Source organism: Gobio gobio (genome assembly GCF_949357685.1).
Source record: "Gobio gobio genome assembly, chromosome: 20".
Lineage (NCBI taxonomy): Eukaryota > Metazoa > Chordata > Actinopteri > Cypriniformes > Gobionidae > Gobio > Gobio gobio.
The window spans coordinates 12,668,502-12,690,873 of NC_137113.1; the positions used below are offsets into that span (position 1 = coordinate 12,668,502).

The 22,372-nt window shown below is 37.8% G+C and overlaps 1 protein-coding gene across 8 annotated transcripts in view; it reads left to right on the forward strand.

Annotated features, from left to right (window-relative positions):
* The window catches only part of sdk2b (sidekick cell adhesion molecule 2b), a 422,576-nt gene that overhangs the window by 362,905 nt on the left and 37,299 nt on the right, over nt 1-22,372 (forward strand). For all 8 annotated transcript variants that reach the window (XM_079801210.1, XM_079801212.1, XM_079801214.1 and 5 more), the window contains exons 18-37: nt 383-498; nt 1,468-1,663; nt 3,451-3,549; nt 6,822-7,013; nt 8,007-8,128; nt 8,235-8,344; nt 9,367-9,517; nt 9,605-9,842; nt 11,151-11,266; nt 11,428-11,617; nt 11,704-11,802; nt 12,496-12,690; nt 14,453-14,654; nt 14,804-14,907; nt 16,487-16,557; nt 19,310-19,445; nt 19,879-19,935; nt 20,329-20,430; nt 20,523-20,638; nt 21,644-21,830. In XM_079801210.1, coding sequence (XP_079657336.1) covers nt 383-498; nt 1,468-1,663; nt 3,451-3,549; nt 6,822-7,013; nt 8,007-8,128; nt 8,235-8,344; nt 9,367-9,517; nt 9,605-9,842; nt 11,151-11,266; nt 11,428-11,617; nt 11,704-11,802; nt 12,496-12,690; nt 14,453-14,654; nt 14,804-14,907; nt 16,487-16,557; nt 19,310-19,445; nt 19,879-19,935; nt 20,329-20,430; nt 20,523-20,638; nt 21,644-21,830 — 2,799 coding nt within the window. The remainder of the gene's footprint in view (nt 1-382; nt 499-1,467; nt 1,664-3,450; nt 3,550-6,821; nt 7,014-8,006; nt 8,129-8,234; nt 8,345-9,366; nt 9,518-9,604; nt 9,843-11,150; nt 11,267-11,427; nt 11,618-11,703; nt 11,803-12,495; nt 12,691-14,452; nt 14,655-14,803; nt 14,908-16,486; nt 16,558-19,309; nt 19,446-19,878; nt 19,936-20,328; nt 20,431-20,522; nt 20,639-21,643; nt 21,831-22,372) is intronic.

A 22,372-nucleotide genomic window follows, 5' to 3' on the forward strand; every position in this document is an offset into this window, starting at 1 on the left:
GCAGTGCGAGTTCCCTCGAAAGGGAACCCACCATACTCAATACAACTTGTGCACTAAATTTAAAGTAATACAATAGAACAAACCAAAATATATAATATATGTATTTACTCATAATCAAAGTTTTAGGTCACTTATTGAAAACGAAAGAGCTGTGTATAAATTCTTCAAAAATCTCCTTTTAAAAATGACAGTGCATGGGTTTGGAACGATATGAGGCATTTTTTGCTAATTATTCCTTTAAAATACTTCTGTTTAGTTGTCTGCACTAATGAATCTTTTCCGTCAGATTTCTGGGGTTTAGCAGCTGAAATGTGTTACCAAAAAAAGAAGTCTCATTTGTTTCCGTCGCTGTCTTCCTTTTTCCATTTTACCTGTCAACCAGTTCCCACCATCGCTCCAGGCAACGTGAAGGCAGAGCCCGTCAACTCCACCACAATACGCTTCACCTGGACAGCCCCGAACCCGCAGTTCATCAACGGTATCAACCAGGGCTACAAGGTAAACACTGACAGAATGAGAACAAATCTGCACTCAGACCTGAGCTGATGAAAATGCATTAAACGCAGCTTTTATTTTTAGGTTTTTGAGAGTTTGTTGATGCAAGGGTAGCCAATGGTCTTGCAAACTCATTCCTTTGTTTTCATTTTTGCTGAGAGATCCGGAATTTATCCTCCTGTCACTCTGGCTCTTTATAGCCAGACTGTCTCTGGAAAGAATTGTTTAGGACAATTACAAAATGGAGACAGTCAGCCGGACACATTAGTCTTAATAGCTTATTAGCCAGGTTCAGGCTTCGTCCCAGACAACAACAGCTGGGATTGGAGGTAATATTTGTCGGCAGGCTTTTTTTTCGCTCTCTCTGTGGACTCATTCGAGAACAATCTTATAACTCTCATTCCCTTTTTAGTGCCCTCAGAGGAGAGTTTCAAGTGTCTATAAACTTTGAAACGCCAAATAATCCACCATAGTATTGGGAGAGAAAATCTGTGACTATTCGGCCATTCTCTGAGGGAATTCACTTTTAATGAATCACGCTTATTTGAACACTGTTATGCAAATTAGGTAATGGTGCAATGACGCACAGGTTAATCTTGCAGACCACTTCTAGGATATGGGGGATTTAGACTATTTTTCTATATTTTCACTATTATTTTACTTCACTATTTTGATCCAGACATCAGAATCATCTCTTAAAAACTGCAAACAATTTAAAAGAGAGCTTGGCTGAACCAGTATATTGCTCTTTCCCAACATTTGACATTAATGCTGCCATGACAACGTACAAAACAATAAGTAAATCAATTCATTTTAATTAATAATACAAGATTAAAGGAAATAAACAAAAATGTTAAAGTACTTAAAAATAAATTAAAAGTAATGAAAGTAAAAACAAATAAATAAGTAGTAGCAAATAGTTGATAATTAAAGTAAACTGGATAATTTATCTTATTCCCTCATTTTTTTTAGCTGTTAGCATGGGAGCCAGGAAAGGAAGATGAGATGACAGTCGTGACAGTTCGTCCGAACTTCCAGGACAGCGTGCATGTGGGTCACATCACAGGCTTGAAGAAGTTCTCGGAGTACTTCACCTCTGTGCTCTGCTTCACCACACCTGGAGATGGCCCTCGCAGCTCTCCACGACGCCTGCGCACACATGAAGACAGTGAGTGCTGCTCCTACACACACATTCTCACTTTACATCAGGGCTCTGAACCGATTTAAAAACTGGAAACAAATTCAATTTTAACAGGAACATAAACAAAAGCGAAAACGGAATCCAGTTTAAAGGTGGAGTATGTAATGAACACTGTTGATATTTAAAATCAACCCAAACAAACCCGCGCCCTCTCTTCATTGCTCCGCCTCCAAAACACTTTAAGAGCCTGCACCAAGCTGGTCTCGAAGGCCGACACACTAACAAGGCCACTAAACACCACATTCTTTAGTCTATTGTCACTATAGCTGGCCTCTGTTACACACGCAATGCAAGAGTGGATGTCTATTTATCATAGCAGAAGCAAAGCAAAATAATGCTTAAAAAAAAGGTCAAGGAAGCACAAAAATGAACAAACGGTACACAAGAGTAAATACGAGCAAGAGTTGGTCGCCAGCAGCTCCAGACAAACAATGACACTCAAAACTCAAAACTGTCCTGTAATAGGGCTAACATTACAACAACGGCATTTCTTGGTTCTGTGAAACCCCAAAACCAGTGTTACTCACGTATGGAGCAGAAACAACGCAACCTCTGCATCACTGTCTACTCTAGGTCTTCCGGTGTAGGTCTCTCTAGCGCTGGAAAGCTTTTCTAATATTAATGCAGGTCCTAAAACTCTTTCCTGATCATAACCCTTCTTTTTCCAGTGATATTCCTTTAAGATTTTCTCTTTTGTATTATCTCTCATCTCTCTTTCTACAATCTTTCTTCAAATTTCCCTCTTGCTCACTCTCTCTCCTCCACCATCATACACCCCCTAATGCTGATTGGCTACACGTTTGTTGTGGCGCTCGGTCCAACCAACTTTTCAACAGTGTTTTTGAAAAATCGCTTACTGCACCTTTAATCGTTCTGAACAGAAACACTTATTTAAAAATACCTTTAATAATGTTATTTTATAATTCCGTTTAATATTTTAATTTGGCAGTCAACCAATCATTAATTCAAATAGTATGGCCTACACAAATGTCAGTTGTGCACATCCTGATTTTGCACGCTTTAGACGCGTTGCTGTGTCAACATATTTTGTTGATCCTGGAACAACATTCCTGTCTGAATGTAATCCTAACCCTACCCTTAAACCTAACCCTACCCATAAGTTATCCCTAAAATCAGAAGGAATTGATAGTGAAAACACTGATATAGAAGCACCTAACTCTGGTTGTAAGCCTAAACTTGACTCTGTAAACTGTAAACGTGTCCCTCAAATCTGATTGGTTGATTGGAATGATCCAGAAACATATTGCACTTGGTGAAATCATGTTCTGCCTCAGTTGTCAAGTCATCATAGTTAAGTCGCAATGGCAATGTGCTGGCATTAGCTTTGAAATCTCAGAGTATTACATTTAAGTGAAAATGAATGGCAGGTAAATCCAGCATGGTTTTGAAACCAGAGAAAATTGCAGGTTAGTGTAGAACCGCTTCTATGCTGTCAAAGTTTGGCTTAATGTATGGGTCAGACACTTGGATGTGTCATTATATTATTAACATTTGACCAAAAGCATGCTCAAAATGTTAAAATGCTGATTCTGCTCCGAGTGAACCAATGGGTTTTTCTTTTCAGTTTTTAAGCCCTGCTTTACATGGTCATTTTTGATGTTCAGTGCTTTCAATTCCAAGAACCAGTGGAAACAGGATAATCTCTGACCTTGTTTTAATGGAAACCACACTCACATCTCCAGGTATACTGCACCTGAAGGTCTCACAGTCTGATCCCTGTCCTGTATTTTCAGCTCCTGGTGCCGTGGGTCACCTGAGCTTCACTGAGATTCTAGACACCTCTCTCAAAGTCAGCTGGAGAGAACCCAATGAGAAGAACGGCGTTCTGACTGGTGAGATTTTTATCTGTTATTTACAATGATTTTTTATTGCAGAAATAATAATTTTTCTTTGCTCCATTGATGACTTCTGCAAAACCAATCATAGATGTCAAGTGTATGAGACAGGATTTTCTATGCTGTTTCTTAGATGGTCCGGAATGACATGCATGTGATTGTGGACGAGCAGTTATAATATTTTGAAGAATTGGTATTGTCGAACAGGACATGAACATCAACTTGCAGAATATGTACCAATACATACATATCACTGCAGTTTCCAACAGAAATTAACATTAAAGGCAGTAAAACAGCAAGCACTTTTAATCAAGATTTAAGCAAAAATGGATAAAGTCTACTGAATAATCTAACTGTATCATTTCTAAATGTTTCTCTCCTTTCTTTCCGGATACATTCCAGAATTGTATATGTTTGCTTTGTATCTTTAGTGAGTTTTTCTCACTATAGTCCCCTTTATCTTGCTCACTGGAGTTGTAAGGTAGTTTTCTTAACACAGTACGTACGCTGCTTGCATACATTTATTATGAAAGTTGCTTATTCAAATAATTTTTTATTGAAAGTGTTCTTCAGGTTTATACATCCAACATTAATAGTCCATTTAAGTTGGGAAACAATATTTTTAGGCTATTTATAATGTCACATTTACTATTTATCTAACAGTTCAAATGTTTTTTTCATACACAAAAATATATAGAAGGATTTTGGGAAGGGAGTCCCTCATAAAGGTTCATCATATTTATGGGTCCTTGGCACCATGAAGTTTGAAACCCCCTGTCTTAAGCAATTGCATTTTTATGTCACATTTGCTTTTGTTAACACTATCGGGTTTTATAGCTAACTTACGAACTGTGAACAGTAGATAACTTTTTTTGTGCTATAACATGTATTAACTCTTTACCCACCATTGACGGAATTTCCTAGCATTTATGAGAAAACGCTTTCCTGCCATTGACAGGATTTTCTCAAAACACAGGTGGAAAAGAAGCAGAAACAAGCGATAGCAATGTAAGCAGATGCATATGTAAAATAACGGGATCAGGGCTCGACATTAAGCCAGTTCATGTGCTTGTCCTTCGGACAAGTAAATCAGTCATTCACTTAAAAAAAAAAAAAAAAAGTGCTTATCTGGAATTTTTTTTTTTTTTTGTAAATATAATTTATTCTGAAGCAATATTCTCATCAGTGTTCAATCAGCTTTGACACATTTAAATCTGCATATTTGTGATATTTTTACCTTTTATAAAGGGTATTTTTTCATCTTATTAAATATAGGATATGCTTCAGCTTTCATTTTATTTTATTTTATTTGATCTAGAAATTAAATTAGAATAAGACACTATTGGGCTATTACCAATCAAATGAAATCATTTACACCCAAAAAAATTACAACTGCATTAAATAATGTAACAAGATTTTTTAAATATGCTTGAATATACAAATAAGAAATAAACTAAACCACCAGTAGGTGTGAGTCATTGAGTCATTCATTTAAACGATTAATTCAAACGGATGAATTGAATCTTTGATTCAACTAATTCATTCAAAACACTGAATCATTCAGTAACACACCGTTGCTGTGCGAAGCGTTATGGTTCTGCTGTGATCTTTGTTTGGAACTATTTTTGCTGCTGAAATCGAACAAAAACAATGAATATTGCAACTAAAATGTAAGTAACTAAATGTTAATTAATTGTTTATGGAACTGTCAGTATTGTTATACAGTACAGTATGAAATCAGTATTGTTTTCAGTCGTGATGGTATTCAGGAAAACAGCACTCTTGGTTCTATGATGTTGCATTACTGTAGGCTATCATATGTTATAAATATAAAAACTCCACAATATGTAATGTTAACCGTGTATGTTAACTGAGTTTCTTTGTATGAGCGTGCTCATTTTTTTTATTTGATTTTTGATTTCTCCTCGAGAGGCTGCGCTATACATTATATATTATTATCCACTATCGATCGCCAATTACACTAAATGAATACAGAATTATTGTTGCATTTTGGTGATTCCCTAGTTATTTCTTGACGTTTTAATCAGCTTGTTCGGTCGGGCAAGTAAAATTCTCTTTCACTTGCACCTTCAAAAAATCCACTTGTCCCGGACAAGCGGACAAGCGTTAATGTCATGTCGAGCCCTGGCGATCATCAACATTAAACAGCATATACAAATCAAAACTGCGTAACATTACTGAATGAAATGTCAACCCAGGATGAGATATAGGACTCTGAAGCTTTGGGAGTTTTAATGGATTCGATCTGTGTTTTGATCATTGTTCTGAATCCGATCTGGATGTAGTCTTTGACAAAAAAAAGTGATTTTCTCAGCTTTTTTGCCCACAATGTAACTTTTTTTTGTTTGTTTTGAAACTTGCCCACATTCAAGTGTTGATAAAAAAGAATGCATGAAGCTAGAATAAAAAGGTTTCTTTGTTTAAAAACAGAGGCTCTGTTCCTTCTTTTGATATATTGGATGTTCAGATATTCACACAACAAAATATTCTGGGGGCCATGAAACTTTTGTGAAAATGATCAAAAATGCTGGCTGGCAACTTTGTGGGGAAAGAGTTGAAGTGGAAGAAAAGACTCTTGAACTGAGGCGCTACAGCGATCTGTCATGGCACATTTAAGAGTGTCAGAATGCCATTTATTGTGAAACGTATGTTTCTTATCAGAAGTAACAAAGCACAAAGCTCTTTGCGATTATTGGATGGGAGGCGCGCTACAAAAAATGTTTGATGTTGGGGGAAAAACACAGACCTGGCAACCATGGCTTGAACTATGGGTGATGGGTCAAATAGAGCCTGCTTTGATGTCGCTATCTTTTGGCCCGTTCTCACCAAGAACGATACATTTAAAGCTATCTATAAAGATAACTATATTAGCCTCCACACCAGTGGATGATATCGCTCTGTTCATTCTAAGCGCCTACTTGTCTGCTGTTTTAAATGCTCGTTCATTACAGCAGGATGTATTCTGATTGGCTTACGATGTTTTTATCATTCATCACCTGGTAAAAAAAAGTTCTGAAAGTGATTCCAACGATATCATTTCTTTGTGCCTTTATCATTATAGCTGGGGTGTGAACTCTGCTATTCATTAATATTGAGAACGATTTTTAGAACTACATCGTTATCTTTATAGTTATCGTCCTTGGTGTGAACGGGCCTTTATTGTCACATTAACTAAATTCAACACAAGAAAGACTATGAACAATACATTGGTGCATCTCTAATATTTATATTTAATATTTGTTTCCTAGGGTATCGTATATCATGGGAGGAGTATAACCGTACTAACACTCGGGTTACACACTACCTGCCTAACGTTACTCTGGAATACAGAGTCACTGGACTAACCGCTCTCACCACGTACACCATTGAGGTGGCCGGAATGACCTCCAAAGGTCAGGGTCAGCTGTCATCTTCAACTATCTCTTCAGGAGTACCACCAGGTAAAGTGGTATGCACACATATATGCACAAACCTGTCAAAACAGTTATGGCAAATTGCACATTAAAGCCAAACCGGAACAAAGTCTGGCATGTTATTAGGAGAAGAGAAAACGCACACATACTCTTCTCTTTACATGAGTTCCCCTGAACCAGCTTCAGACCACCCCTGGTTTTAGAGCTCCCATTAAAAGGACTACAGAGGGTTATAAAGTTAAACGTCTGAGCTCTCGTTATTGCATCGGCGCAGCACAAACACACGGATGCCCTGGCTGCGTGGAGTTCACTATTATGACTCCCAGGGCAGAGATCGTTTCTCCTTTATTGCTTCATTAGACAGTCTATGGATTCCAGACTCGAACCATGTACAAACTGCACACATTCAAGAGTAAATGTAGACGTTTAAAGAATCCTGAACGGTCACAGTGTCGCACCATGTTACCCTTATTAAGTTGTACAGACCCTGCTGCTTTCACGACATTCCCACAGTGTTTTATTGGAGGCATATTTCATCTTCTGACAATAAGCTGGGCAGCAGCTGTGAGTGTGGAATGATTTGTACCACTGTTCTCATACAGTTCTGCCTTTCACACAGACATTTAGCTGTGGGAAATTTGCAGAAACTGTTGCTTATGAAAGTACATTTAGTGCTGCTTGCAATTGTTATGGTGTAACAACCACCCCAAACACCTATGTACCAAACAACTATGTAGCAATGCCTGTGCTACATCTCTGAACACCCTAGCAACCCCCCAGAACACCCTAGCAACCACACAGCCATGGTTAGGAAACCTCAGAACACCTTAGAAATGTGTTTTTATCTTACCAAAAGAGGGCGCCATAACATAGCTAAACATTTTCATACTTCAACATTCCTTTAATGTTTGGTTTATGATTTTTTTAGGATTAGGATTTATTGCAAAATTTCATTCTGGATTAAATCAAACTAAATAACTTCATGTAAACTAGAACACTCTTTTCTGTCTTCTGATACAGAGCTTCCCGGGCCTCCCACAAACTTGGCCATCTCGAACATCGGCCCGCGATCAGTAACCTTACAGTTCAAGCCAGGATACGATGGCAAGACTTCAATTTCTCGTTGGCAGGTGGAGGCCCAGGTGGGTCACTCTTTATTCATGGGGGGGGAGCTTTCACAATATATACTTGATCTTTGCCTGAACACTTGCATGAATCTCTCTCTCTTTCTCTTTCTTCTGCTTTCAGGTCGGTGTCATTGGAGAGAATGAGGATTGGGTGATGGTCCATCAGCGGGTCAATGAGCCTGATGCTCGCTCTCTGGAGGTCTCCGGCCTCAACCCCTACACCTTTTATAGGTGACTTTATTTATTCAACTTCAGTGTATTATCAAATAAGGCCACAACAGTTGGTTCCTTTCTGTCTGGTCTCCTTGAAGTCAAATCGCAGAGAAGCATGTTACTCTTAGGCCGTGTGTCCACCAATGCGGTTTTAGCCAGCTGAAAACACCAGCGCTTTCTGAAAACACTTTGCTGTGGGGACTTTAGAGTGCCTGTTTTTTTTTTTTTGTGCGATATATACGAAATGTCTATGAAAGTGTTGCTAATTTCAGATTTCCCAGATAGTTTGTTTCTGAATATAAAAATTCGATACAATGTAAAGTATTTGTTCTGGCTCTTGTTTTCAATGATTTTGTTTCGTTGTCGTGCTTGTTGGTGTCGTCTGTTGCCATTGTCCCAGCAGGATGTGGCGAATGGTCGTTGTGGTATTTGTCCCGCCCCACCTCCACTGTGATTGGACGGCTGGGTAAAAAAGTGACAGTGATGAGCGCTGCATTTTACCCAAAGTTAGACATTCTTCAACTCTAGGCGAATGGAAAAAAGCCTTGTCACGCTGTTACTGTTTTAAAAAAACGAGGCGCACCCATTAAAACAATTGGAAAAATATGCCAGCCATGGGAAAAAACGCTTGGACACAAATATTCTTTATATACTAATTCAATGTTTTATTATTATTTTCAATTAGCTTTTATTTTATACATTTTTTTAGGTTTCATTTTGTCTTTTTGTCATGTGCTTTTGGCATTTTTATTAGTTTTTTATAGCTTTAATTAATTTTTTATTCAGTTTTAGTCATTTCAGAAATTAAAATTAAGTTTGATTATTTATTCATTTCAGTTAGTTGACTTAGCATTTCTAATTTTCATTTAAGTTTTAATATTTCATTTAATATTTTATTTTATTTCAGTTATTGAAAATGGTTTTTAATGGTTTTAATTTTACTCTAATTTACACTCTAAACACTGCATTTGATTGGATCACCAGAGATGGATGTTAATATATAAAATGCCATTAAAGTAAGTGTATATTTGGATTTGCAGGTTCCGTATGCGTCAGGTGAACATAGTAGGCACCAGTCCACCCAGCCAGCCTTCCAGGAAGATCCAGACCCTTCAGGCTCCTCCTGATATGGCCCCTGCAAACGTAACTCTGCGGACAGCCAGCGAGACCAGCCTCTGGCTCAGATGGGTGGTATGTTCTAGAATGTAAATAATATCCACATATACATATGTGGCACTGATACACAAACTCACTCTCTCTTTTTCGACCGTCCATCAGCCTCTTCCTGAATGGGAGTACAACGGGAACCCTGATTCGGTGGGTTACCGTGTGCAGTACAGCAGGACTGGAGCTCAGTCCAAAGCCCTACTGCATGTCATCGCAGACCGCTTGGAGAGAGAGTTCACCATCGAGGACCTGGAGGAGTGGACAGAGTATGAGGTCAGAGTTCAGGCCATCAATGGCATCGGAGCAGGACCGTGGAGTCAACCCGTACGTGGAAGAACCCGAGAGTCCGGTAAGGGGATGCCAGGCTTCAGAAGTTCCAGTAATCGAGAGCTTACCAAATCAAAGTGTTCATTTTTTTGTGTCTATTTAATCCAATATTTTATGAATAATTCAGTTTAATGATAGCAAATTTTGCTACACTTATTTTAAACTTACTAGGATATATTTATATAAGACAGCACAGCATAGTAAAAAATTATATGTCATGTATTAATTAATTAATTGCTATGAAAAATCTCATATTTTTACAATAACTGTAGATTGGTTTATCGTTGTGGATGTCATGATAAATGGTCATTATATAATGAATTAATTGGTACATTAATATAATATACAGTTGATATATTCACAAGTGTGAAGATATATATTGACTATTTTATAGCTTCAACCGTGACTCATCCAGCCAAACTGTGGAGTCGGAACTATCCATTTTATAATATGGAATAAGAAAATGTTTTCACATATGTGATCACATATGTTGAGATCAATGCATGTCTTAAATCGCTCATCATATATAGTATGTGGGCACAGGATTTCCTGTTAAAACAGGCTTATATGGGCACAGATCTGCACACACGTGCAAGTCTTTCCATTCTTTCTGTGCCATGAAAAGGGAAGCAAACCTGACTTCCTCTGGACCACCTCTTTTCCCCCTCTCTCCTTCTGCTCAGCTCGGTCTCCGTGGTTACCAGAATTCAGGGAAGCAAGTTTTGGATTAATAAGTGGGTGTTGAGGAAATTGGTAACACATGGGGCTGTACACATGACTCCCCTGATTTTTCTTTAGCCAATCAAATTCCCGCAATCATGCACTCTGTGTCTGGGGATTTGTGCCGCCGAGTGATTCTCTGTTACTCAATAATGGTCAAAATCTGGTGTCTTTCATGCCTCACTGCCTTTGATATGTGTCCAGCCATCACCACACTTAATCCCGGACTTAATGGAACCGGAAGTAGCGATTAGTCTTTTCTTCCCTATTTTGATGTATATACGAGTGAAACGCTTCTCGAATGTAGGACGGGGACTTGATTTTGTCCTTTGAGAGTTGATTGGATGGTTGTGGTTTGCTATTGGTCATTGGTCATCATAAGAGAAGAGAAGAGATGTCACTGCAAGAAGGAGAGGAAGTTATTATGATTAAAGATTACGAGGGCACATGAATAAAAAAAAAATGGTGTGCATAAATAAATTATTTGTAATAAATACTTCAATACTTCATAAAGAATTGTCTGATTTGATGGTGACTTTAACCAACACATCTGTCTTTGATCCACATCTGACTTTAACCAATCTTTCTGTCTTCCTCTGTTTTAATGCAGTTCCCTCTTGTGGCCCCACAAATGTTTCTGCGTTCGCCACTACCTCCAGCAGCATTCTGGTCCGCTGGTTTGAAGTTCCCGAAACGGATCGGAATGGACTTATCTTGGGCTACAAGGTCTGTGGGTCTGAAAAACAAAAAAAACACCCTTCATTGAAACAACAACTTGAATAAATTTGAATACATTAGTGTTTTTTTCTCTCCATACAATGAAAGTGAATAGTGACCACTGCTGCCCATGGTCCCCATCCACTTTACCTTTGATCTTTACCTTACAGGTGGCGTATAAGGAGAAGGATTCAGACTCTCCTCTTCAGTTTTGGACGGTGGAAGGAAACGCCACCCATAGTGTTCAGCTGACCGGACTGGGGAAGTATGTTCTGTATGAGATCCAGGTGCTAGCCTTCACCCGCATTGGAGACGGCCGACCCAGCTCTCCTTCAATCCTGGAGCGAACCCTTGATGATGGTGGGCATGGCAGTACATAACAACAATCAGATTATATAATCAGATGTGTCTGTATGATAAGACTGTATGATGTTTTTTTTCTTCAGTGCCCGGGCCGCCTGTCGTCATTCTGTTTCCTGAAGTCCGGACCACCTCGGTCAGACTCATCTGGCAGCCACCTTCCCAGCCCAACGGGATCATACTGGGTACAAGAATTAGTTTGCTTGTTTGTTGTGTGTGTTGTGTGCGTGCATTTCTGTTTTCAGGCATGTTTGTCTTCTTAATGACCTCTGTTTTTCCATCATGAGACTAAACATCCCTAAGTACTTTAAATAGTGATGGTTAACGGATCCTACACATGCAAATATACACAAAATATCAGATAAAGAGAATTGTTTATCCTTACTTACACTTACTTTCTGATTTTTTGATGGTAAAGATATAATGCTCAACAAAACATTTATTTAATCAGAAATACAGTAAGAATGGTAATATTGTGAAATATTATTACACTTTTACAGATTTCTATTTTAATATATTTTAAGATTTCATTTATTTCAGCCATTACTCCATGACTTGAATGTCACATAATCCTCCAGAACAGCATTTATTTTAAACAGAATTCTTTATAAATGTCTTTGCTGCCAATGTTTTTATCAATTTAATGCATCCTTGCTAAAACAAAAAGTTATAATTTCTTTTTTAAAATAAAGTGTAATTGCTTTCACTCTTGAACGGCCTCATTGTAAACGAAATCACATTGGTTTTGCCTTTGTTCGTTGGTTTGCGTTTCCTCTAATCATGAAGCAAGCCAAATGTGTTGCATTCTCTCATTTGCACGCGAGGAAAAGCAGTTTGTCCTGTTCTGATCTATGTGATGTCATCTGTTCCCTCTCCAGCCTATCAGATCACATACCGCCTGAACTCCACCAATAGCAACACAGCCACGTTTGACGTCTTAAACTCCAGCGCACGGCAGTATACCGTCACCGGATTGAGGCCGGAATCGGTGTACGTGTTCCGTATCAGAGCGCAGACACGCAAGGGATGGGGAGAGGCAGCGGAGGCTTTGGTGGTCACCACGGAGAAAAGAGGTTAGCACGTTATCACGTATCATCAATGGAGCAAGAGAAATTCAAACTGAAAGACACATCAATGTGTCTGTTGACATTAAGCAAGAAAATGAATTATCAAAGGTGTTTCATTTAGATATTCATAAATAAAAACTAGGTACACATTCTGTAATTCATAAGTGGCATCTGTGCTTCCCCGCTCTTGAGAAAGGGTCATGTAATCCGTCATATATCTAGAGTGTATGTTTGTGTGTTCATGTCTCTGAACGGAAACGTCTTCAGTCCACTGAGGTTGAGTCCAAAACAAATGAAACCCCCTCTAGCCAGACCTGCTTTGGTGTGGTTTGAGACGTCTGGCGGAAGTTTTGCTGCACACATTCCTCTTACAGAACATAAAAATCAGACCTTGGATTATTTATGTGTAGAGATCAGAGGTTTCAGAGGTTTTGACTCATAAAGTGTGCTTATATAATGAAATATGAGAGTCATACATTTTGCATTATCTAATGTATTTTTTAAAATGTTCACAGTGCCCAGCAGGATTATAAGTGTGCAGTGAAACAGAGATAATATTGTATGAGTTTCTATGAGTATAGACATAAAAAAAACAGTGTTGGGGATGCTACTGGAAGGGTGTGTTCACTCTTAGAAGGTTTGGTTAGATTAAAACGCACCATCCGAACCCTGGTGTGCACCAAACAAGCAAAAGATGGGTCTTGGTCCGCTTCCAAATGAACTCGAATGAAAAATTAACACGCTACATGGACCAAAGACATATAAACGAACAAAGATGCGACCCTAAAAAGGACATAATGATCAAGGGCATAGGCTACCTGTTTTTTCTCATCATAGTCGCGACGTTACCCATCACATTTTGGTACAGGCATCAGAACCGCATCTTCTCGCAGCAGATCTTTTACTCTTTTACACATTTTATAAGCTCTTCACGAATTCTCAGCTGGTCAAAATACCGTCATATGTAGGCTACACACGTACAGCAAACGCATTTATCCCAGCACACAGCATTGTTTTGGATGATCGGTAAGTTCTGTCTTGAAATATACGTCATAAAAGCCGACCAATCACATTGTGAACGTATCCCTATGCCTTAAGGTTCAGTATATTTAGGTTCGGTGTTCAAAAGGCCAATCTGAACACTAAGCAGATCAGGACCAAGTGAACCAAACTACAAGTGTGAATACCCCCTAAAGCTAGCTTCCCATGATACAAATTTACTTTTATTTTTAGTAGTTATACAGTCAAGTTTTGAAGTAGTTATACAGTCAAGTTACTATTTGAAAAAGTAGTTAGCTTTATTAAGATGACTAAACAAAAAAGTGGCTTCAATATGTTAAACTAAATTGCTAACCTCAGGTTGAGTGGACAAGGCTTTCTAAAGATTTTCTTTATCAACAAAAATTTGGATACAATTTTGAGGATATAGGATACAATCTATACATTTGTTCCATTTTCAAGCATCAGACTATATAATTTTACAGTTTTAATTCCGCTTTCAGAGCACAATAACAATGAAGATCTCAGTTAAAGTTAAATTAAAATTAAATTAGGTTTTACTAAATGTTTTAAATCGGTGAATCATTTATTTGAACTGGTTCATTTACAAGAACCATTCATATAAACGATTCACATTAAACAAACCAATTCACAAAAAAGTAAATGTTTTGGACTTTAGAACACTTATCTGTATGATAGGAGTGAGTGTGATTATTGGCTTTGTTTGGTTAAGTTTTAAGCCTACTTATGCTTGTCCTTTGACCCCCAGCTCGGCCCCAGCCCACCAGCCGCCCCGCAGTCCCTCAGGAAAATGTACAGGCACGTAGCGTGCTGTTGTCATGGGAACCAGGCAGCGACGGTTTATCGCCAGTCCGGTATTACACGGTTCAGGTCAGAGAGCTTCCCCAGAAGAACTGGACGGTTCATTCTGCGTCTGTAAGCCATGAGTCCAGCTCCTACATCGTAGACAGGTACAAAATAAGTTTTGTGTGATTTGATTTAAAAGTCATGCATAAAGTCACAGTACTTGTTAGTCATCGTAACTTTTTACTGGCTTTATGCAAAGCATATTCTGAGAAGCATCCTGTGTTTTGACTCGCGGGTGTTATTTTTATTCCAGACTCAAGCCCTTCACCTCCTATCAGTTCAGAGTGAAGGCCACTAATGATATTGGAGACAGTGACTACAGTGAAGAGAGTGAAGCCATCACAACACTTCAGGATGGTTAGATCATTTAACCCTTTCCACTTCTATTGTACTCTTTATCAATGTTTTATTGTTGACACACACATAGGCATCATAAGAGTTTCAAATGTTCTTAGCTGGTTTCCAATATGCCCAAGCTGGTCTTAAGTTGGTCAGGCAGCTGTTCTCTCAGCCTATCCAGATGACAAGTGCTCCAAACCCTTCTAAAACCAGCAAACCTGAACAACCTGAGCAGGCTGGGAGAATCGGCGTACAGTAGGTTACTTGGTTGTATTGGCCAAAATCAAAGTCAGCATCTCATAATGTTCTCTAAACAGTGTAAGGAGTAGAAAATTGGCGATTCATTAAAACAAATCATCAGGAGACGCTTCAAATGACTTCAAAACTAAACATATGAAATTACTGTTTACAAGCAAACACTTAGCAGTGTCACTTGGTTCTCATACTGGAAAAGAGTGGTGTTAAATTAGCGTTTTATTCAATTTGAGGCCATAAATTACCAAAAACCAAAAATACCTGTTTGTGAGGTGAAAAAAACACACCGTTTTCAAAATCTAGATAAAAATAGGTCACTATAATTTCAATTGGCTATTTCATCCAATATTTAGGTGTGCTATGTTAGGTGTATATTTTATTTATATATTCATTTATTTTTGCTTTTTGAAAGAAATTAATTATTTTATTCAGCAAGGATGCATTAATTTGGTCAGAAATAACAGTGAACACTTTTATACATTGTTACAAATAGTTTCTATTTCAAATAAATGCTGATCTTTTGAACTTTCTGTTAACCAAAGAATCCTGAAAAAAGTATCAGTTTCCACACACAGCACAACTGTTTTCAACATCTTAGAATGATTTCTGAAGGATCATGTGACACTGGAGACTGGTGTAATGGCTGAAATGCATTACATCTTCAAATAGAAAACACGTTTTTCACAGTATTACTGTTCTCACTGTATTCCTGATTAAATAAATCCAGCCTTGGTGCACACAAGAGACTTCTTTCAAAAACATTTTAAAAAAGCGTACTTACCGTTTTGAACGGTATCCCTATGTAGACAGTGTTGCAGCTCACTAGGTTTTAGAACGGAGCCATTAAACACCATATTCTTCTCTACATGGCTCCGCCTTCCCCTTGTCTCTGAATATATACAGCCGAGTCATTCTGTATGTGATGTGCATCTGATGAATTGACCATTATGCTGCACACAGATGCTGTTCTGTCTGTATGACTGTTTTACAGCCGTTATAGCAGCCAAGGTTTTATTGTGAACCCAGGTGATGCTATTGTGTTCCAGCAATGATGTCATTGCTGGAGGCAGTAGAATAAGTGAGGTCATACAGTATCTCTGGTTGCTACGAGACTAAATGATACCCAAGCAACTCTAGTGAAGTGAGACGGGCCCTGCAAAATGCCTGTTTAAAACCAAACGCAACAAATCAGGCTGTAAGACAGGCTTGGCATGTGTAGCAATGCAGTGTTTATGTAGCGTAAAGACATTGTAGCTGATGCGGCAAAACATTCACAATGATGCCAAATACACAGTTATCTTTCTATTCCTCTCTATTTAGTTGTATCTCTTGCTCTCTCCAGCTCCAGACGAATCTCCCACAATTCTGACTGTCACGCCACACACCACAACCTCAGTGCTGATTTGCTGGCAGGTAAGAAGGCGGGATTTTCCGCTATGCTGCTTATACAGCCGACACCAGCCGTGATTTCCATCAACGGTTTGTAATAACAGAGCAGGAAGGCATAGTATGTAGCTTAAACACATATTCTCAATGTCACCCCTGAATTACCGTTTCAAAGAGGGCTGGTTTTAAAAGCCGCAGGCCTCTGGTTCACGTTTTTATCCATTCAGGTGGAAAAAGGTAAGTGAGGTAAACGGTTCCTCCACCAGAACCAGTTCATTCACGCTTTATTAGGGGGGATTTCTCCGATTTGACTCGCTAAACTTGAGCTTAAAGTTTGCAGAAGTTAGATCTGACAGTGCAAATATGTCTTCCCTCCGGATATTAGCAACATACATGTGTTTACACAACCTCCAATTACATGTAGCTTCAGAGAAGCTTCAACCGCAAACACAAATCAAATGACAAAGGCTTAAAGGCTTAAATCTTTTTTCTGACCAATAGCAGAAGGAGAAATTTAAATAAGGGATGCACCAAACTGAAAATGCTAGGCCGAATCCCAGAATACTGGATGCACTTGGCCAAAAAAGCCAAAACCAAAAATGCTTTTAAAAAAATTATTTATTACCCATTTTGGTAGCACTTCATAATAACTGCATGCTATGAATTATTAGTTGAGCATTAGCATAGGCAGAATGTGTGTAAGGCTGGGCCGCGGGTGAAAAATTAACGTTGACTTGCACATTTATACTAAATCTAGTAATAAAGTGAAAATGAAATGAAAAGTGGTCCATCTGATGATTTCTTGAATGCATTGGCCAATCAGACGTGTTTTTAAGTTAGAATCCTCTCACAACTCAAAACGCCAGAGTTTTGTCCAGTGCTGAGATCTGCACACTCAAATTCTCTCGTTAGAATTTAACTTGGTACACAAAGGTGTAGACAAGTAGGCTAAATAAGATATTCATTGTACAGTCAGCTTAATCAATTAGCAGAACTTTATGAGACTGCAATGAATTAAGATGAGTGACAGCTTAGTGATTATAAAAGGGGGTGCTTTAATGCACGCTTTCTAGGCGAAAATCTGAATTTGAAGAAAACACATATGTTCTGCTGCATTAGGTAATGGTTAGGCTATTTGTTATTCAAACTGGCTGCCATGCCAAATCACGGATATGCTTGCCAATTCAAATTATAGGGGTTTTAACTGTGAACATAACCACTTTAATAGCAAGAGCATTTATGCTGGGATTTGTAGGTTGTTGATAGGCGACACGCAACGTTAACTATTTCATGACGTTCTATTTAAATGTGTTTTTGAGGAGGAATATCGCATCTAGCCTTAACCTAGAGTTGGCTCACCCTCCGCCTATGAGTATTAGTAAATAGTTAATTCATCATTTATAAAGCATTAATACATATTAATAAGCAGTTTATAAATACAGCTATACATGATTAATTATTGATTTATAAGCATATCTATAATGTGTTTAGTAATTGTATTTTCATATTTTATTAATGATCAATTTATTATTTTGTGAGGACTATGTATGCCTCGTAAAGCTTTTACAAAAGAGATTTTAAAGGCTCAGTTATCTTCTAAACAAAGAAAGGAAACAAACACAACATAGAGTGATACAGAACATAGAAATATTTATATCAAGATGCAAAAAATTAAACTGTACAACTGGTAACTTGATATAAAATGCAAAATAAACCTCTTCAATGTCATAAAAAAAAAAAAAATCCTGTACACCTCCAGAAAACATAACTGTGCAATAAAATTAAACTAAAATAACTGCAATCTGATAAATATAAGTGTAAATATTGCTGAATTAAAATTGACCAGTGCCAACACTGGATTACAGGAGTGCCAAACAACAAATACATTTTTTTTATAAAACAATAATAATATAAAATATGTCACAGTGTCACAACTACAGTAGGAATACAGTTTAATAAAGCATGTATTAACACACTGAGTAACTAGTTTGTCTAAGTATAATAAGCTGTATAAACATACCTTTAAATAGTTTATTAATCATTTACTTACACTTTCTAAATGATCTTATGAACCACTGACGACTCCTAAATAACTGGTTTGTAAATAATGTAATGCTTATTTAGAAATGATAAATTAATATTAATATAACAATTTTTAAACACTATTAAAGATATGCTTATAAATCAAGAATTATTGTTATAATGCTTATTAATGTCTATTAAGGCTTTATAAATTATAAATTAACTGTTTGCTAATGCTTAATGATTCATAGCATGCAGTTATTATAAAGTGTTACCATTATTTTAAATTAGCTTTTTTTTTATAAACGTATTAATATTAGATTTTTTTTTTAGGAAATAATCATTTTAATGATAAATACAAGCAAGATCAGTGAACGAAAGGGCATAGCGTAATTTTACCAGTGTTTCCCACCATGTAACAGCACAGTAGGGCTATTGCAAACAGAAACAAGTGTACTACTACATAGACTTTCGTGTCGGCAAGGTTATTTTAGCAGAGTGTTTGAATGGGCCGTGAGAAACTGAGCGGAGCGCACATGCATAGAGCGGTATATTGAGCGGAGCATCACGCCACACATGATTACGGCTAGAGCGAGAGTGAAACCTGGGTGGGGAGGGATATATTTTCAGCCGTTTTGCATCCTGAATTGCAATTCTGTGTGGTGACACTAGTGGCACAGAAATTCCACACCTCACCTTTAATGACACTGTTGATTATGTGTGGTGACATTCGCTCAGCCTGTCCTGTCGTCCTCAGCCCCCTCCTGAGGAGAAGATTAACGGGATCCTGCTGGGCTTCCGAATCCGATATCGGGAGCTGCTTTATGACCGGCTCAGAAGTTTCAGCGTTCATACCATCAGTGGCGCTTCAAACAGCTGGGCAGAACTCACCTGTAAGCATAAATCATATAATATCTCCACTAGTAGTGGCGATTCTCTTACTAGCGAGATATGGCGAGACATAACCCAAAAATAAAGTACAGCATAATTACCAATGTTGAAACCCTTTTGTTGTAGCGCTTTGGCCTTTTGTTGATGTTGTTGTTGCACCTAACCAAGATAATTTATCTTTTATATTCATTGATTATTTATCTTTTATATTAACTAATGGTTTGATTCACAGCCCAAAACTATAAATAAATGAATTTGAAAAATTCAATAATTAAAAAATGTAAAAATAAATATGATCAATTAATCCGTTAAGTAATTGATAATTAAGAATAATAATTAAGAGTATTATTATTGCTGAGTAATAAACCAAGCATAATTTCATATTCATTATAAGGTATTTAAAAATATTTATGTCCTCCACTTTCTCTCCTGCAGCTCCATATAGCTTGCGGAATCTCAGCGAGCCGTCCCTCACTCAGTACGAGCTGGACAGTAAGTCGTTTCCTGTTTGTTCTTGCCATCTGCTATTTTTTTCCTCCATAAAACTGATGTATGATTGTGTCTAATGCAGAACAAGTCGAGCCTTGCTTAAGAGTTGAGAATATGCAGTCTGGATGTTTAGGCTAGCTGCTATCAGCAGGCCTGTTCTCACCTCGCATCTAGAGTGGTAATGAAGTTAAGAGCTGGGTCTGGTTTCTCTCTAAATTGAGTTCAGATAAGCAGACTGACTCATCACTTGGAATGGGAGCCAGCAGTTTTCAGAGTCAAAGTTAATGAAACAAAGATGGTCTAATATAAAGCAAATCGCATTGTTTGTCTTTTTCTGAAGTGAAGTGCCAACCCTGTATGAAGAAAGTGTTATTTGTGTTTTGTGCACTTTTGTAGATCTTATGAAACACAAGCGATATGAAATCAGAATGAGTGTGTACAATGCTGTTGGTGAGGGGCCAACTAGCTCACCACAGGAAGTCTTTGTTGGTGAAGCAGGTAAAACCTTTATTATTACCGTTATGATGCACTTTCTTTGCTGACAAATGAGAAGTAGCAAAACTTCACATCGCATCAATGTTCTCTCACAGTTCCCACTGCCCCGCCTCAAAATGTGGTCATCCAATCAGCTACTGCCACACAATTTGATGTGACGTGGGACCCGCCTCCGCTGGAGACTCAGAATGGAGACATTCAGGGTTATAAGGTCAGACTCTGATGACTAAGTGGAAAATGCTTTTAGTGTGACTCCCATGTGTGTTTTCTGGATGATGTTAAGCTGTTGACCTTCCCTAACTCATGGGTTTTTCTTACTAACATAGACTTTTTATAACTCCTGTTGGAAAGCTACGTTTTGATTAATTACAAAATTGTAAATTAGAAAGATTCAGCTTGATTTTGGCAGTTTTAATTGAATATTGAAATTGTTTGATTATTTTCCACTTCGCTTAGATAATTATATTTTTAAACATAATAATTTTTATTTTTCATGATGGATTTTCATATTTTAAAATTGTCTGGGCTTGAGATTTGGGCAACACACTAAAATATATACATAAAGGCCATTTTAACCCTCTGGTGCTCTTCGTGTGTCGGACAAAAATTACTGAAAATTTTTATTTAAATTAAATGAAAGTACTATATTTTTGTTTGATAATGTTTTCTAAGTAATGTTTAAAAAAAATTCAAATCAATATATCTAAACAAGTTGTGTTCCAAATTTGAGCTCGATATCTCAAAAAATTAGCATTCAGTAAGATTTTGTTTGGGCGCAGTACCCAAAGTTTCCACTAAATGAAATTAGTCTCCCATTAATTTCCAATACGGTCATTTTTGACCACGAGGAGTACAAGTGTGACTATTTTTTTCAGGACCATTTAACTTTTTCGAATCATGTCCATGATTTTTTTGTGTGTTCACATTGCAAGTACCAAAACCCAAAACCTACCAAGTACCATTCAGTTGAAGAATAAAAAATTTTAAGAAAATAAATAGAAATTCAGTCAAAAATGACCAAAGAGCACCAGAGGTTAAAAAAGTTACAATATTCAATGAGGCAGGGGAAATGCTTTAAAGAGAGTTGTAATGTGACCTTCACATAACAAAAAGGAAAAAAATGTCTTGTGACACAAAAGTGCTCGAAGTTGAAAAACACCTAAAATAGACATACAGAACAAAAACACGAGTGTGACCTATTGTTTTCTTATTGCAGATTTTCTTTTGGGAATATCAGCGGAAAAACGAGACTGAGAAACTGCGGACACTTTTCCTGCCAGAGGGAGGGGTGAAGCTCAAAAATCTAACGGGCTACACCACCTACATGATCAGCATTGCTGCTTTCAATGCTGCTGGTGATGGGCCACGCACTCCACCGACCAGAGGAAGAACCCAACAAGCTGGTGAGGAAAAGTTCTGTCCTTACCTGTCTCTTCCAGGACCTTCATGGGTCTCTCAACAAAAACACTTGTTCTGGGTTATTTGCTAAGCACATAATGTACCAAGTACTGGAAGGCCACTATGGTATCTGACACTAGATAGCCCTCCTTTTTTAGACTTTAAAGCTGAAGTGAGTTATCATACTTTTGCCACTTGTTTTACAGTAAATACATGTACAATCAATTAGGAGTTTGGAATGATGGAAACTATTTCAAATACATTCATTATTTATGTGTCTAAGACCTTCTGGAATGCGAACCGCTGCTGACAACTGGCCAAGAAATATCAAAAACTCAACAAGCTATCATTTGCTTCTAATCAGTAATTCTGCTATATGCATTTGTTTGTGTGTATAAAGTTCGGTCTGATGAGTTATTTCTGCCTTCTTCAGCCCTTGTGGTTTTCATGCAGCATGCCTGTGAGTTGGCTCACAGCTCAGAGCGCCAGTGGGACACAGTCTCTAGATTGTTCTCTCTTTCTAAAAGAGATGCTTCCCCTGGAGTGT